Source organism: Pocillopora verrucosa, chromosome 6 (genome assembly GCF_036669915.1).
Source record: "Pocillopora verrucosa isolate sample1 chromosome 6, ASM3666991v2, whole genome shotgun sequence".
NCBI lineage: Eukaryota > Metazoa > Cnidaria > Anthozoa > Scleractinia > Pocilloporidae > Pocillopora > Pocillopora verrucosa.
This window is the reverse complement of record NC_089317.1, coordinates 18,226,538-18,241,604: the sequence shown is the minus strand read 5'-3', so window position 1 is coordinate 18,241,604 and position 15,067 is coordinate 18,226,538. Positions and strand designations below refer to the sequence as shown.

At 42.0% G+C, this 15,067-nt stretch overlaps 1 protein-coding gene, 1 non-coding gene and 1 pseudogene across 4 annotated transcripts; 1 reads left to right on the top strand and 2 right to left on the bottom strand.

Moving 5' to 3' along the window:
* Window positions 1-171: 171 nt before the first annotated feature.
* On the bottom strand, window positions 172-245 carry Trnan-guu (transfer RNA asparagine (anticodon GUU)). The gene has a single exon. It is a non-coding gene; the product is annotated as a tRNA-Asn (tRNA).
* Window positions 246-1,205: 960 nt separating this feature from the next.
* Window positions 1,206-14,973, top strand: LOC131797610 (transmembrane protease serine 9-like). 3 transcript variants are annotated; one of them, XM_059115261.2, is made up of 9 exons: window positions 1,206-1,224; window positions 1,709-1,787; window positions 2,289-2,339; window positions 6,890-7,182; window positions 7,692-7,833; window positions 8,347-9,138; window positions 9,889-10,659; window positions 11,419-12,177; window positions 13,036-14,973. In XM_059115261.2, the coding sequence occupies exons 2-9, from the start codon at window positions 1,751-1,753 to the stop codon at window positions 13,785-13,787; spliced, it is 3,597 nt and encodes a 1,198-aa protein (XP_058971244.2). In that variant the 5' UTR covers window positions 1,206-1,224; window positions 1,709-1,750; the 3' UTR covers window positions 13,788-14,973. The 3 variants fall into 3 exon arrangements, with proteins under 3 accessions (XP_058971244.2, XP_058971243.2, XP_058971242.2); XM_059115260.2 differs by lacking the exon at window positions 1,206-1,224 and adding an exon at window positions 1,529-1,571; XM_059115259.2 differs by lacking the exon at window positions 1,206-1,224 and having other exon boundaries at window positions 1,587-1,787.
* On the bottom strand, window positions 3,904-4,940 carry LOC136281608 (uncharacterized; annotated as a pseudogene).
* Window positions 14,974-15,067: the final 94 nt, after the last annotated feature.

Here is a 15,067-nt window from a genome sequence, read left to right as displayed (position 1 = left end):
TGACTGCGGTAACAAACGACTAAGGCAGGAAGGGAAAAGTGTATTGAAAGCGACGTTTTCCGTATTCAACAGAAATTTTCTTCTGAATCGATCCTACTGCTATTGACTCTGGCCAAAATAAAATAAAAAAGACAGTGAAGTATGAAAAACAAATATAAAAATTAAAATTATCGTCCCCGGGTGGGCTTGAACCACCAACCTTTCGGTTAACAGCCGAACGCGCTAACCGATTGCGCCACGGAGACCTTCACGTTCCTAAATTGATTTCTTTTTGTATATAATAATTTTTTTCCATATCACTTTAAAGCCTTCTGTATAAAGTATTAGATTACGCAAGGTATGAATTACGCAAGTAATCTAACAAATCTTAAAGTGCAACGGTGAAATAACAACAAAGATTAACATCGCTGATCTTGAGAAATTGAGGTTATACATTCTCTTACAATTTTGTAACTCCTTTTCTTCTTTGGAATTCTTAATCGTCTTGTTTGCAGCGAGTTGATAAACTTCTGCTTATTTTTTGCTATAAGAGACAGATAAAATATAACTGACCTTTCGATTCTCTCCCTTAACCCTTTAACTCCCAAGATCTTATTAATAATTCTTCACACTGTCTGCCATACATTTCTTGCGATGTTAGTTTTGAGAATTTGGAATTGGATCAACTTATAATCCCCAAATTGACATTTTTCTTTATTTTTGTCACTTGTCTGCTTGATATTGTATTGATGTTGTAAGGACAAATTCTGTCTTGGTCACCAATGGGAGTAAAAGGGTGAAATTCGATAGCCTTCATTGAAAATAACATGAGGAGAGACTCAGACATAGTTTGATTCTACTCTGGTTTGCAGATTTAATGAATGTAACCGAAGAAGTTACAATTCATAGACCCAACGTTTCGACACTCCTGTCTAGTGCCTTCATCAGGGGTGATCTAAACGCTGCAACAAGAGGTCCTTTTATATGATCACTAATAAGCGGCCTTTTTTCTGACGAGGTGTAAATAGGCGTCAGGAAGCAAACCGCCATCGTCACGATTTAAAGGAGCGTGGGCGGAGTTTATATGCCAAGCCTCCAAACAAAAGCGCTGGTGGTAACGCCATGAGGAGAGACTGTTTACCTTTTGAATGGTGAGCATCACACGCTAATGCAACAGAGAACAATAGAAATTTGACACATACTCGACAAGTTGGAAGAATTATGAACCTGGCGCCCATACTCTTGGTAATTAAACAAATTCTTTTAGAGCTTAAAACACCTTTTTACTGTTTCAGTTATTTGACAACAATCGAACCGCCCTTTCTCAAAGAAACAAGAAGTGTTTTTTTTAGGCGCAAAATCAAACTGCTTGTGACAAATGGGGTTTTTCCCTGTTCTTGCAAGGCAATTACAATTAAGAACACCGCGTAACTGTTGAAATTTGAGCAACGTTCATAATTCATAAAATCAACTGAAAACGGAAGACTAATAAAACGGCATTGGCATAATCTTCATTATCTTGACAAATTCTTGGCTGAGTTCAAGCACCTGGAGTTCAATTTCAACTGTAACCCAGGTCACCATGTTTTAATGTGAGTAAACAAATTTTCAGTCATCATCGTCCCTGTTCATTAGTTTAAATTTTGTTCCACTTCCATTTGAATTCTGATCTTGGCAAAGTTGACACACTGAAGTCAGTGGCCTTATGTTTACATATTTACACTTAAAGCTGTGAAAGATCACAAGATTTGAGCGCAAACTGGATTAAGTGATGTGGATTGTCACTCTCCTGTACTTGATTTCAAGCGGTGGGTGTTCTTGAATAACTTATGCCAACTTCGCGATGGGTCTTCTGGTCCTAGCTGATTGATTTTTTATTCAGTGTTAACTTAGTGTGGCATTAATGCCTAAAAATTTCATGTATATGCAAGCTTAATGAGGCAACTGAATAAGACGTTTCTTGGGGTCGTATATCCCATATCAATTAGAACTCAAACAACAGAGCAGTTCCTGGATCTTCTGCCTTCGTTTCGAACCATCAAATAACCCTCAGCAATGATTAGCCTACTAGTATATGTCTCCTGTTTTCATTGACTCGATCAGGGGAATATCTTTAGTCTCTTTGTGTAAAGGCGTTTCTTAATTTCGCGGGAGGATTTGCAAATAATGAAGGTCGAGTCATGAGCCGTCAGCAATCGATTCGGAAGAAGATGCGTCACGCGAAATTTGCGTTAACAAAATTAAATGGAAAAATTCGAGCGAGATCCATTCGTCAGTTTATTTATGAATTCTCTCATATACTTTTTTAGATGCCGCAACATTTGGAGAGGCCAGCATTTTGTTCCCAGAAGAAACATTGGGTAAGATTTCTTACGTCGAATGTTTTCCTTCAATCTTCGCCTTTTTGCTCTCTACTGCAGCTTCCAAAATTGTCACTGACTGTGAGACCGAAGGTCGACGGCCGGCAGCTAAAACTGAAATCAGGGTTGTCGATATTAATTTGACAAATGCTAATAGAAAGAACTTTGGAATCTTTTTAGGATGAAAAAAGCTACAATGCTTACATTACCTCGCGGAAGTTTAATTTTGGAATTTAATATTCTACATAAGTATAAGTTACAAACCTTTGCTGTTTGAGATTTCGACTCAATACCAAAATAGATTACGACATGCATACGTTCATTGGTTAATTAACTTCTGCCTATCGAAATTTGACCTACGAAATATCTCCTTTTGCAGACAGTACGGAGCAAGGTGCTGAGGTGGTTAACTTCAGCTGGTTGTTAAATAATGATTATTTTGAGGTTTCGTCATCATCTTGTCTCTTATCGATGAAGGATAAAATTGATGTGTGAAAACGGCTATCTTTAAAACAAGGAACGGGGAATAGGAGGATGGGGAATGGGAATGGGTGTTGCAGAATTCTCCATTGCGATAGGGAAGATCTGTATCTTTCCGATTTCTTGCGTTTATTTACGATCGATACAATATCCGAACTTTCTACTTTCAAACGATCTCGATCTTCTGTTACAAGATAGTGATTCCTTTTATCTGCCATTACAACGGAAATACACGCCTAAATTACGTAAATCCAAGATTGACATCTCTTATTCGTGATTTGTTAAAATCCCAAGCTATTTCCTGTCAACTTGATTTTAACAGCTGTTTACACATCTGTAATTTACACCCGCACGCACGCAAAATTAGCGGCACGAATGACACATCACGCAACATCACGGGATTTACGCAATTTCTTATCTAAATTATTTCAGACCATTATTGATTTTCTATATCACGAACATTCTTACTACAAGTCTGTCATTACCGTGCTACGCTCAATTCTACACCTTAATCTTAAGTAACCCAACTATCATCAAATACAAATTTAGAAAATAAACTGTCACGCGAAACGCTTACAGGATTATCACGATACACTCCCCCCGTTGACTCGTTTACGAGTCAAGCATTAGTTGTGATTTCCACCGAGCATCCAATACTGCATTTCTACGAGGGAAATTCCTTGTGGGTTTTCCCATACCTCGATTACAAACACCAGTTGTCCGTAGTCCCTCCCCTTCACTCCGAACCTCTAACGGATAGAGCTTGTGAACTGGCCTGGAAATGTGCACAGGGTTCCAGTTTGTAATAACTATTAATTTAGCTCCTCTAATGATACTATCCCTACCTGTAACTAGACCTTCCACTCACCCATCTTCCATTCTCCTCCTTTCTTTTCTTATACATAGACTACAACTACATCTCCTACTTCAACTGTTCTTCCCTTCCTTCCTGATCTATACCGGTGAAATTTTCTAAGATTTGTTAAGTATTTCTTTCGCCACCTGTTCCAAAAATGCTGCATTCTGGTGCTAAGATACTTAAATCTGGAAGAGCAGTTTTCTTCTCTTATCACATCGTCTGGTTCTACGATCTCATCCGGCAATGCTTTGATCCTCCTTCCGCGTGAGGGGGCGTTAAGACTTTTTGAATTGAATTGAGCGTAGATTCCACTTCGGTGAGCAGAGTCGAGAATTCGTCGAAGGACAACCTAGCGTTACCTAGTGCTTTCCTCAAACAATCTTTAACACTTGCTACTATTCTTTCAAAAATCCCACTCCACCAGGGTGCCCTTCTAGTTAAATTTCCACTCTATTCTCTCGTACTCTAAATCTCGGGGTGGTTGAATGGCTTATTCAACGTTTTCTCGGTCGCCTAAAAGGTCTTTGCATTGTCTGATACGATCAGCGCTGGCGCCCCATATCTAGCGATGAACCTTCGCAAACAACGCCTAAATACGCAAGCTGGTAAGTCTTCCACTAGTTCTAAACGTGCTGCCCTGGTCACGCAACATGTAAACAAGGCGACATAAGCCTTGTCCATCCGTCCCGATCTACCCTTCACGTAAAAAGGCCTAGCAAAATCTACTCCCATCCTTGAAAAAGGTGGTGCTTCTCTGCTTTCAAGTCTGGAAGCACAGCCGCTGGCGGGTTGTTGTATGGTTTACCAACCAGCTTTTTGCAAACAACGCATTCACCCAGGATCTTCTTTACTACTTGCCTGCCTCTTGGTACCCAGTACTTTGATCTCAACTCCGCCAATGTGACTCTTACTCCACTGTGATGTACTCTCTGATGACATTCTTCCATGACTAACCTTGTCAACCTGTGCTGTCGGGGTAAAATTTCCGTTCCTCTGGCATCAAACTCTAGATCTGAATTAACTAACCTTCTCTCACATCTCGAGGCTTCCCTGTCTTCTTTTACGCCAAGTTCACTTACCAGTTGCTTAAAGTTCTCTTGTTTCTTTAGGTCGTCTTGGGCCGACTTGACCCATTCCACTTCTGCGTTTTTCAATTCAGCCACTTTTAACTGACCTGTGCGCCTAGTCCTTTGTCCAGAACGTGCCCTTAAGTTGTCAACAAAACAAATCACCCATGCAGTTACGGTTACGAGCCTTTGCATTGTGCTGTAATTGTTTGTGCTAACCACAGCAGCGATGCCAGATGTTTGTTTCGTATCTATTAACATTACCTTCTCTTCTGTTGGACAATACGTCCAGTCTTCTTTGTTACCTAACTTCAAGATTTCATTCACTCTGTGGCGCACGAATTGTTTCCATTCTCCTTTGTCCTGTATTTAGGTAAGCGCTGTTTTGCCTTCCAGCCGATACTTCACGCTATCCACTTCCAGCTGTGGTTGGGCATCCCTTATCGCGTGCATGAGTTGGGCAAGTATCCTCGCTGCCATCAACTCTAAGCGCGGAATTGAAAGCACTTTTACAGGGGCAACCCTGGTTTTGCTCGCAATTAATGTGACATGGGTTTTCCCGTCCTCAGCACTATACACAAGATAAACCATGGCGCAATACGCTTTCTTGCTCGCATCCCCAAGCCCATGCAAGTTACACCCTATCACGCACCCTCCCCCCGTTTCGTAAAGGCACTTACTGATTTAAATTACCTCCGTTTCCGCCTAATCTTGAACCCACTTGACCCATTTTCGTTTGATTTCTCCTGTCAACTCCTCGTCCCAATCGGTTTTGCCCTTACAAACTTCCTGAGAGAGTATTTTCATGCTCACGGTAATTGGACTTATTATTCTCAATGGGTCACTTTGCGCAGTTAAAATGGATTATGTCGCTCTCACAATTCCACGCCAGACCCAACTCACTGTAATGTGTTTCTACTTTGTCGTAAAACGTTTGTAATATCCGAGGGTCTCTGTCGCCGCACATGGGCTGTACTTTCAGGAGTTCGCTGATGTGGGCTCTTTCGATGGTGATCTTTCTTCCAAATCTTCTTTGTAACAGCGTTATAGTTTGCCTCGGTCAGGGCAAACCCGGCGATGCTAGCTTTGGCACGTCCTTCAATCCATCCACGAAGATTAGAAAACTTATCTACGTCCGATAGTGAGTCATTACAGTGAATAGCACTTCTGCCGGGTTACCAGTCCCAGAACTCTTGCCACTCGTGAATTCTTCCACTAAACTTCTTGACCTCCAGCTTTGGTAGGGGTGCCTTTGCCTTTTCACTCTTCGGTAGTGGAATTAACAGGGGTTGGCTTGTCGGCGGTGGTGCGGCAACAGGGTCTCATTTCAGCTTCTCTTCGATCGCGAGTACCGCTCCTCGTGTCTCTGCCTTGACTTTATCTGAATCTTCAATTTTGGCAGCAATCATTTCTTCTCCATTTTTAGCCTGCAGAGCAGGCCTAATTTTGGCGAGCGAGTGCTCAGTAATTTCATAACGAATATTATAACCGCCATCTTTGATTTTAATGGCAGCGGAAGACTGGGGAGAGAAATGAATTTGTACCAAGAGGGGCGATCGACGGCCAAAAACAAGGAGAGGGGCGGGGGTGGGGGAGTAGAAAATCTAGAATCATATCATCTAGGCGTTTCAGCGTTTCCAATTTTTCTCTCAGGACAATCTCCGTCTGCATAAGACTGTCCTTCTCCGTTCCATCATAGCCTTCAAAGAGGTCTCTCGCTGTTCCTAAATTCAATTAATTTAAAGGCCATTATTCACCACTTGGAAGGTTTATTTGGATCCAACATAATGACCAGCTCCCGGTTGGCTTGTTAGCTCAGTTGGTAGAGCTTTGCACTGGGTAGAGAGGTAGAGAGGGAACCAGTGGCTCATAATAGTTAAAAAAAACACTTAATCCACCTAAATCCACCTTTAAAGTATCAAAAGGTCTGGGGCTGGTTTCTTCTTGGGGTAATCTCAGATTTCACTTTGTTACACGATCATTATGACATGACGATTAACACCTTTCTTTGTTTTCTGAAAGAGTTCAAAATTTGTCTTCTCACTATTTAACATTCTTTCAGTTCGAGCGGGAAGTAGAGGGAAGCCATAGTAGAAGAGAATTTCCCTGTTTTCTTTTAAGGCGACTTTTCTTTTTTACCATAGGATCAACCTGCAACAGTTCGCTCGGCATGCAAACTTTCTGGATTCAGGAAGCTGCCATAACCGCCTCGTCAATCCGCGACAATGCCCATGATCCCGCCCAAGCACGTCTCCATGGTAACGGAGCGTGGATGCCGCTTATTCAAGACGCCAATCAATTTTTGCAGATAGACTTCGAAAACAAAGCTAACGTGTCAGCGGTCGCTATCCAGGGTCATCCTACAAATGACTTCTGGGTATCAAAGTATTCGTTATCATTTAGCAAGGATGGCAAACTCTGGGATGATATATCAGAGGTACTTTTTATGCGAAGTACTTAATACGGCTGTCTATCAGTGGTTTACAATTTTTGTTTGTTTTTTATCTTTGTTTTTGTTTTTGTTTTTGTTTGTTTTTTTTTTTAATGTGGAAAGGGGCGGTTTTGTAAGGGATTGGAACAGGGATTGATCATCCTACCATGTCAATCTGCGTAATTTTAGCAGACATGGACAAAAAATTTGATTACATCTGGCCCCAGTTGTTCAAAGGTTGTAGAAGCCTAGTGGACAGCCCGGTGCGCTTGGCGAACATGATCACATATCCGCCGGATGTCGATTTATCCGTTGGATAGTATTATCCGAGCTTTGAACAACTGAGCTGGGCCCTGGTTTGATCTCTTGGAGTGACGTATACCAATTTTTCTTGTGGTATCTCCTTATAATCGAGAAAAAGCAGAGTACGCCCAGCATTTATCATGACACAAATAACATTGATAACTCTGAAATGTGCCGTAACTATTCACAAAAGATGTACATATACTATTCAGATCTTTGAAGGCAGTGGAAGCAGACATGAAGTCAAAACCACCCAACTAAAAGAACTTAAAATGGCGCGTTTTTTACGCATTAAGCCCACGGAATGGAATGGTGCTATTGCTCTTCGAACAGAAATTTATGGCTGCATGCGAGGTGAGCAGTGATTTAATATAACTGAGTTGAAGAGAAGAATGTCTTTTTCAGAAATAGTTGTTAAAATTCGGAGATTAATTGCTTCTGCTTTGACTTGAAGAAATTCTCCTTACAATAACAACACAATATCAAACAGACAAGTAATGAGAAGATAGAATAATATCAATTAGGGGATCATAAGTCAGATAGTTAGGAGAATTGCTAATGAGATCTTAGGAGTGGAAGAGCTAATCACCGGATATGAGAGTTCCCAGCTCGTGCTAAAATAACTCAGTTGGTGGCAAGCGAGGCAGTAGTCATCAGTACAGGTTCAAGGAAACATTAGGCATTTGAAAAAAACCCTGCTAAATCAATCCTATGGGAAAATTGATTTGTATTTATATTTTGTTTTTGTATATCAGTGCTCTGTTAGCAATCTGACGATACGTCGTCATACAAAAACACGATTTTCTTTATCTCTGATAAGTTTCCTCTCTATTGTAACTCAGTAAAAACTTCTTTTTCTTTGCAAAGATTTTCCAAAATGTGGAAGTCGCCGACAAGACGAAATTCATCATTCCCGCCAAAAGCGAGTTGTCGGCGGCGACATCGCTAAGCCAAACTCATGGCCGTGGCAAGTTGAATTACTAGAGAATGGGACTAAGCACTGGTGCGGGGGCTCCATCATTCACCCTCAGTGGATCATTACAGCCGCTCACTGTGTGGATGAAATTTACTCATCGGCACCAAAAGAAATACGCGTTGGAGAGCACAACAGCAAGGTCCTCGAGGGCTACGAAGAGGTTATCGAAGGAGACAGGGTCTACATACATCCAGGATTTAAACACAACCGCCCGACGATGGTCAGCGCTGGAGACTACGACTTTGCTCTTTACCGTCTGAAGAGACCAGTCACGTTCTACAGTCGAGTCGGTCCGGTGTGTCTGCCCAAAGAAGACTCGACTATCAGCGACGAGGTTGGCCGAATGTGCTTCTTGACAGGTTGGGGTCACACCCAAGAAAATGGAAATTTTTCCGATATTCTTCGAGAGAACGAAGTGCCCTTAGTTTCTTTTGAGGAATGCAACAAAGAGGACTCTTATAACGGTAACATTAAGGAGCGTTACATGTGCGCAGGATATCCTGAAGGTGGAAAAGACGCTTGTCAAGGAGATAGTGGAGGACCCCTAGTATGTCAAGATGGCGCAGGAAAGTGGGTGCTGGCTGGTGTGGTGACTTGGGGTGTCGGATGTGCGAGACCGCAAAAATATGGGGTTTACGCTGATGTCCGCAGATTTCTCCCCTTTATTGAAAGCACCATATATGGTATGCACTAAATAAGATGGTAATAAAATATACTCTCGATTGTAAAAACGACGGCTAAAAAGCGTTATCAATGAACGATGAGACCCAATGGCTTTCTGGGTACACATGTCCATGGCAACCGCAATAGGCCATTTTACAGTTGTGTACTTAGTTGCCAAGCCTTTGATTTGGAGTGAGGCTGAAGGTGACCTTGTTGTGATAGAGACCAGTATCTAGTTGGCATGATAACAAAGTAATTTGCATTTGAAAAGCAGCAAGGTTTGTATCACCCTAAGTCTCATTCCGGTTCAAGCAAATGGACTATTAGCTGCAAGTGGTAAATGATAAAAGCCACCCAGCTTTCCTGACAGAAAAGAATTGTCCTAAACAAATATTTTCCATAAATAATGGAAAAAGTAAATCACTGATTATGTAACTGTGCAAAAATTTGGGTCTCATCGTTCATGGATCATACCTTTTAGGCGTTTCTGCAATCGAGTGTTTACATTTATAACAACACCTAGTGCACATCAGAAAAAAGCTTAAAGAGTATTTTTGTAAAACTGTGAGATGCGTATTTGATAACTCTACCCGTCTTACCAATGAACATACTTAAAACACTTCACTTACCTCAACAAGACATCACCAGCTACTCGATAGCTTTTCATATCCTTCACAGCCAAGTATTATGAATCATAGTGGGATTAAATTTAAATACAGTTCTCTGACGTGATACACATATCCATCCAAACTATTTAATTCTCGTTCCAGGTTACCCACAATGCGGTATTCGGCCATTTCCTTCTTTAATGTCTCGTATCGTTGTTGAACGCGAAGCTCGCCCCAACTCCTGGCCGTGGCAGGTCGATTTTCTGGTCAATGGTACTTCTCACTACTGTGGAGGCTCTCTAATTGATCCTTTATGGGTTGTGACTTCAGCTCACTGTTTCTATGTGTACACTAAACCAGACCAATGGCAGGTCAGGGTTGGCGAACACAACGAAACTAAATTCGAAGGATACGAGGAAATGATTGATATTGAAAACATAATAGTCCATCCCGGATTCATTATTGGCGATGCAAAACATCCTGGCGATTACGATATCGCGATCGTCAAACTCAAGCGACCGGCGGTTTTCCATAAGCTAGTACATGCCATTTGTCTTCCCGACATGGAAACTAGTTTACCAACTGGTAAATCCTGTTTTGCCACCGGATGGGGAAAGCAGGACGAGAATGCAGCTGAGTATTCAGATGTTCTTCGAGAAGTGGAGGTGAACCTCGTATCTAAAGAAGTCTGTAACAGCAACATCTCTTATGATGGGATCATACACGAGCGTTATTTTTGCGCAGGTGTTGAAGCTGGTGGTAAAGACTCGTGCAGGGGTGACAGTGGAGGGCCACTGGCTTGTCCAAAGGACGATGGAAGTTTTACTTTAACCGGGATCGTTTCATGGGGAGACGGTTGCGCTAGCGCTGATAAATATGGCGTGTATTTAGATGTACGCTATATGTCGCCATTCATTGAAAGCACTCTGCACGGTAAGTAAGTAAGTAAGTAAGTGAGTGAGTGAGTGAGTGAGTGAGTGGGTGAGTGAGTGGGTGAGTGGGTGAGTGGGTGAGTGGGTGAGTGGGTAAGTGGGTGAGTGGGTGAGTGAGTGAGTGAGTGGGTGAGTGGGTGGGTGGGTGGGTGGGTGGGTGAGTGGGTGAGTGGGTGAGTGGGTGAGTGGGTGAGTGGGTGAGTGAGTGAGTGAGTGAGTGAGTGGGTGGGTGGGTGGGTGGGTGGGTGAGTGAGTGAGTGAGTGAGTGGGTGGGTGGGTGGGTGGGTGAGTGAGTGGGTGGGTGAGTGAGTGAGTGAGTGAGTGAGTGAGTGAGTGAGTAAGTAAATAAGATCCTCTACTTCAACACGATGAGAATGAAGGCATTACATGCCTGAGGGGTCGTATGATATGGTACATGTGCATATAGTGCCAGTTACAACATTTAATGTAAAAAAATCTTGAAAAAAAACATTGGCTTTATGAATTATTTGAATTTGGTTGTTATAAGTTCCAGGGAATTATTTCAGGATACTTTCCTTGAAATTAAGATAGTGGTTTAATTTGTGACGATGAGAAAGATTAAAAAAAGCATGAAAAAAATCATGTTTAACGTTTTACACAAGGTTTGGTCAAAGACACATCTTATTTTAGAGCCTCGAACTTGGCATTTGATACCTCCATACACAAATGTAAAGGTTCCTTAAAAGGATTTTCATGTACGTTCTAATCTTCTCTGTCTGGTTACTCTACCATTTTCTAGGATATCCATCTTGTGGTGTTCGTCCAGTTCCTTCCCCTTCCTCCCGAATCGTAGGAGGCCTAGAAGCTCACCCCAACACCTGGCCATGGCAAGTCGCTCTTTTTGTTGATGGTACTTCTCACTATTGTGGCGGCTCGCTGATTGATCCTTCGTGGGTTGTGACCTCAGGCCATTGCTTTTATTATATTCCACAAGTAGACTGGTGGCATGTAAGGGTTGGGGAACATAACGCGACAAAATTCGAAGGCTACGAGGAAAAGATCGAAATTGAATACGTCACGATACATCCGGGACTGGACCCTTATTTCGAAGATTACGACATCGCCCTCGTCAAGCTCAAGCGACCAGCGGTGTTCCACAGCCGAGTACATTCAATATGTCTGCCTGATATGGACACTACCTTTCCAACAGGCAAATCCTGTTTTGCCACCGGATGGGGAAATCAAGAAGAAAATGCTACTGAGTATTCAGATGTTCTTCGAGAAGTGGAGGTGAACCTCGTATCTAAAGAAGTCTGTAACAGCAATATTTCTTACAATGGTACTATACACGAACGTTATCTTTGCGCTGGTTTTCAAGGCGGTGGTAAAGACACGTGTAGTGGTGATAGCGGAGGACCGCTGGCTTGTCAAAATGAGGATGGCCGTTTCGTACTGACGGGCGTTGTAAGCTGGGGTGAAGGCTGCGCCCGAGCTAATAAATATGGCGTGTATTTAGATGTGCGCTACATGCTGCCATTCATTGAGGGTACCCTATACGGTAAGTCGTGTAGAATAAGCCGACATAGTGCATTTTTGCCTCGCTCTGTGATTGGTCGATAAGAATACGTGTTACCCGATGGAAACAAATTACTGAGTAGCAAAACAGAAACAAATCGTAGCCTTATTTGGTTGTCTTTTTCGCCTTTCAGCTATTTTCCTTTGTTCTTGGTTTAGTGTTAATGACAATTAACTGATGGAAAAGCACCCTGAGTGAAAAGAAAAGAAGTATCTAAACGGCTTTGGTTGCCTTTTAGATCTGCTTCGTTAGGTTTGCTCTAAAGGTTGACCTAACGAGTAAAGGCGGCGAAATACGAGATACAAAAACCCTTAACTTGTCGCGCAACATTGTTTTGTTGCAAGTTTTTGTCGATGTTTCCCGTTTTTCACCATGCATGATCAACTTGTCACGCAACAAAAACATTTGTTGCAGGTTGAAGAAATTTGTTGCGAAATGTAGAGCGCGGGTCTACTTTGAGCAACAAATTTTGGCTTTGTTTCTCGTTTTTCATCAAACTCACAACTTGTCACGCAACAAATTTGCTCATGTTGCGTGATAAACTGAGGGTTTTTGTATCTCATATTTCGCCGCCTTAAGGTTTTTCTGTTACCCATCATTGCCTCAATTCTCACATACACTTGCTTAACTTTTCTTTATACAGGTGTGCCTTGTTTTCCAAAAATTTACATTTAAAATTTGAAAGAAAACTCGCGAAATTTTAAGAAGAGAATATTGACAGAAGAGCATAGCCAATTTAATAACCGCACTGAAGAGACTGTAAACTTCTTTATTTCAGACGGTTATTTTAATGATGGCGATTCTCCGATGAATTTCGATTATTTTATTCATTCTGTTTAGGTCATCCGAAATGTGGCACCCGCTTCCTATCCTCAGAAAGTTCTCCTGCTCTCAGCCATAACGAGGCTCGTCCCAACTCCTGGCCGTGGCAGGTTGAGCTGCTATTCAAAGATAGGCATGCGTGTAGCGGCTCTCTGATCAACCGGCACTGGATATTGACTTCGGCAACTTGTGTGAACACAAGCCATAGTACCGATAACTGGATGGTCCGACTCGGTGAACATGACCGAACAGTCATCGAGGGATACGAAGAAAGTATTAAAGTCAAAGAAATTTACACAAGTGCAAAACATCATGTCACACTGCTGAAATTGAAGCGAAAAGCTGTCCTTCACAAGCGAGTTCTTCCTATCTGTCTTCCGGAAGACGATGCAAACGTTATTGTAAATTCTTCGTGTTATGTGACCAGTTGGCAGTTTGCCAACAAGGACGGGAATTTCACGGATGTGTTAAACAAAGTCCAAGTTGAAATAGCCCCATTTCAAGACTGTAATGCATCATACAGTGGAAAACTCTCCGAGTATGAAGTATGTGCAAACTTCACCCGAGGGAAAGCACAAGGTTGTAATGTCGAGAGGGGTGCGCCTCTAGTTTGTCCAGGGATCGATGGACGATTTGTATTAACAGGCGTAGCTTCTGCCGAAGACGGATGTTCGAATGCGGGACAATATGGTGTCTTCCTCGATGTCAAAATGATGCTTCCGTTTATTAATGACGCTATTAGTATGATCCAGTATCCAGACAGTGTTTAAATAGTTCTGTGTAAGTTCGAACAGCTCGAACTTGTGTAACGAAAGTAATTTTTGCATCAAATTGCACAAAGCAACCAGGTGGACAATCAGACATGGTTTGATGCTACTCTGGTTTAAAGATTTAACGAATGTAACTGAGGAGTTACAGTGTTTATCGGAGCACACATGCCTAACTAACCATGCAGTTGGGTGGGACAATTCTAAAATTTTCACCACTAATCGACGTTACCACCAGCGCCTTTGTTTGGAAGCCTGGCATATCAACTGCGCCCACGCTTCTTTAAATCGTGTAGTCTCCCTAATGACATTCATGGATAGACAGTAGAGCCTTACGACTCGTTTCGTTTCCATCGTTTCCTTAATGAATATTCATGGTCGACGAATCGTACGAGTCGTGACACATAAGACGACTCTTACGGATCGTTCGACTCGTGAATACATTAGACGACTTGTATCAAGCCCTGGTATTGAACAACCCTCTGGTACATATAAGTCTTATGAATCTTAAAAAGGCCAGAAAACAAGTTATTCAAGTTTCGGTGTGAGAAGTACTGGTGAGTCACTCAAAGATGTTTCGGTGCGACCACTATTTGTTCAGTACTCGTTCAATTTCTTGTAAATTAACAAGCTGGAAACGTTTCCTGTGCTAAAGATTTTGGATTTTAACACTTACCTAGCCTCATTTGTTACTTAGTATAGGCTCGGAGAAGGAATTCTAAATTCACTTGGGTTTTTTTGTTTTTTGATATGTCTTAAACTAATAATTGTAAGTGAATCAATCTTTTTTGAGCAAAGCTGCGACAAATTAACACCCTTCAACAGTCTCAAAAAGTCCTGAAACCATTGAATTATTGCAGCTCATCTTAGATTACTTGAAACAATTTTTTGGACAATTGCACCTCGAATTAAAAGCGTTTGGGTTGCATAGTGACCCGTTTAGATGCTTGGTCTCCATTACTCAAGATATCCTCTTCAGGCCACGAGTTGCTATGGGTGTTCTTACTCTTTAACAGGTTGGCGAGTTTTCGTGCTAATCTTCTCAGATGGGACATCTTTTCTAAGCTAGAACCCTTCGTTCACACTACCTAAAAAAGGAAGCTCAGACGGGGAAACTGATCACAAACGCTTTTGTTAGCCCTTTCGCTTGGTGTCAAACTTATAGCCAAGGTTTTCCTCTAGAGGCCAACATACCCTTAGTAAACTCAAGTTGTTTAACAAAGGGGGAGGGGGGGGGGGGGCAACAACAGACGAGACCTTCAGTTATACTTTTTGAGTCTGAC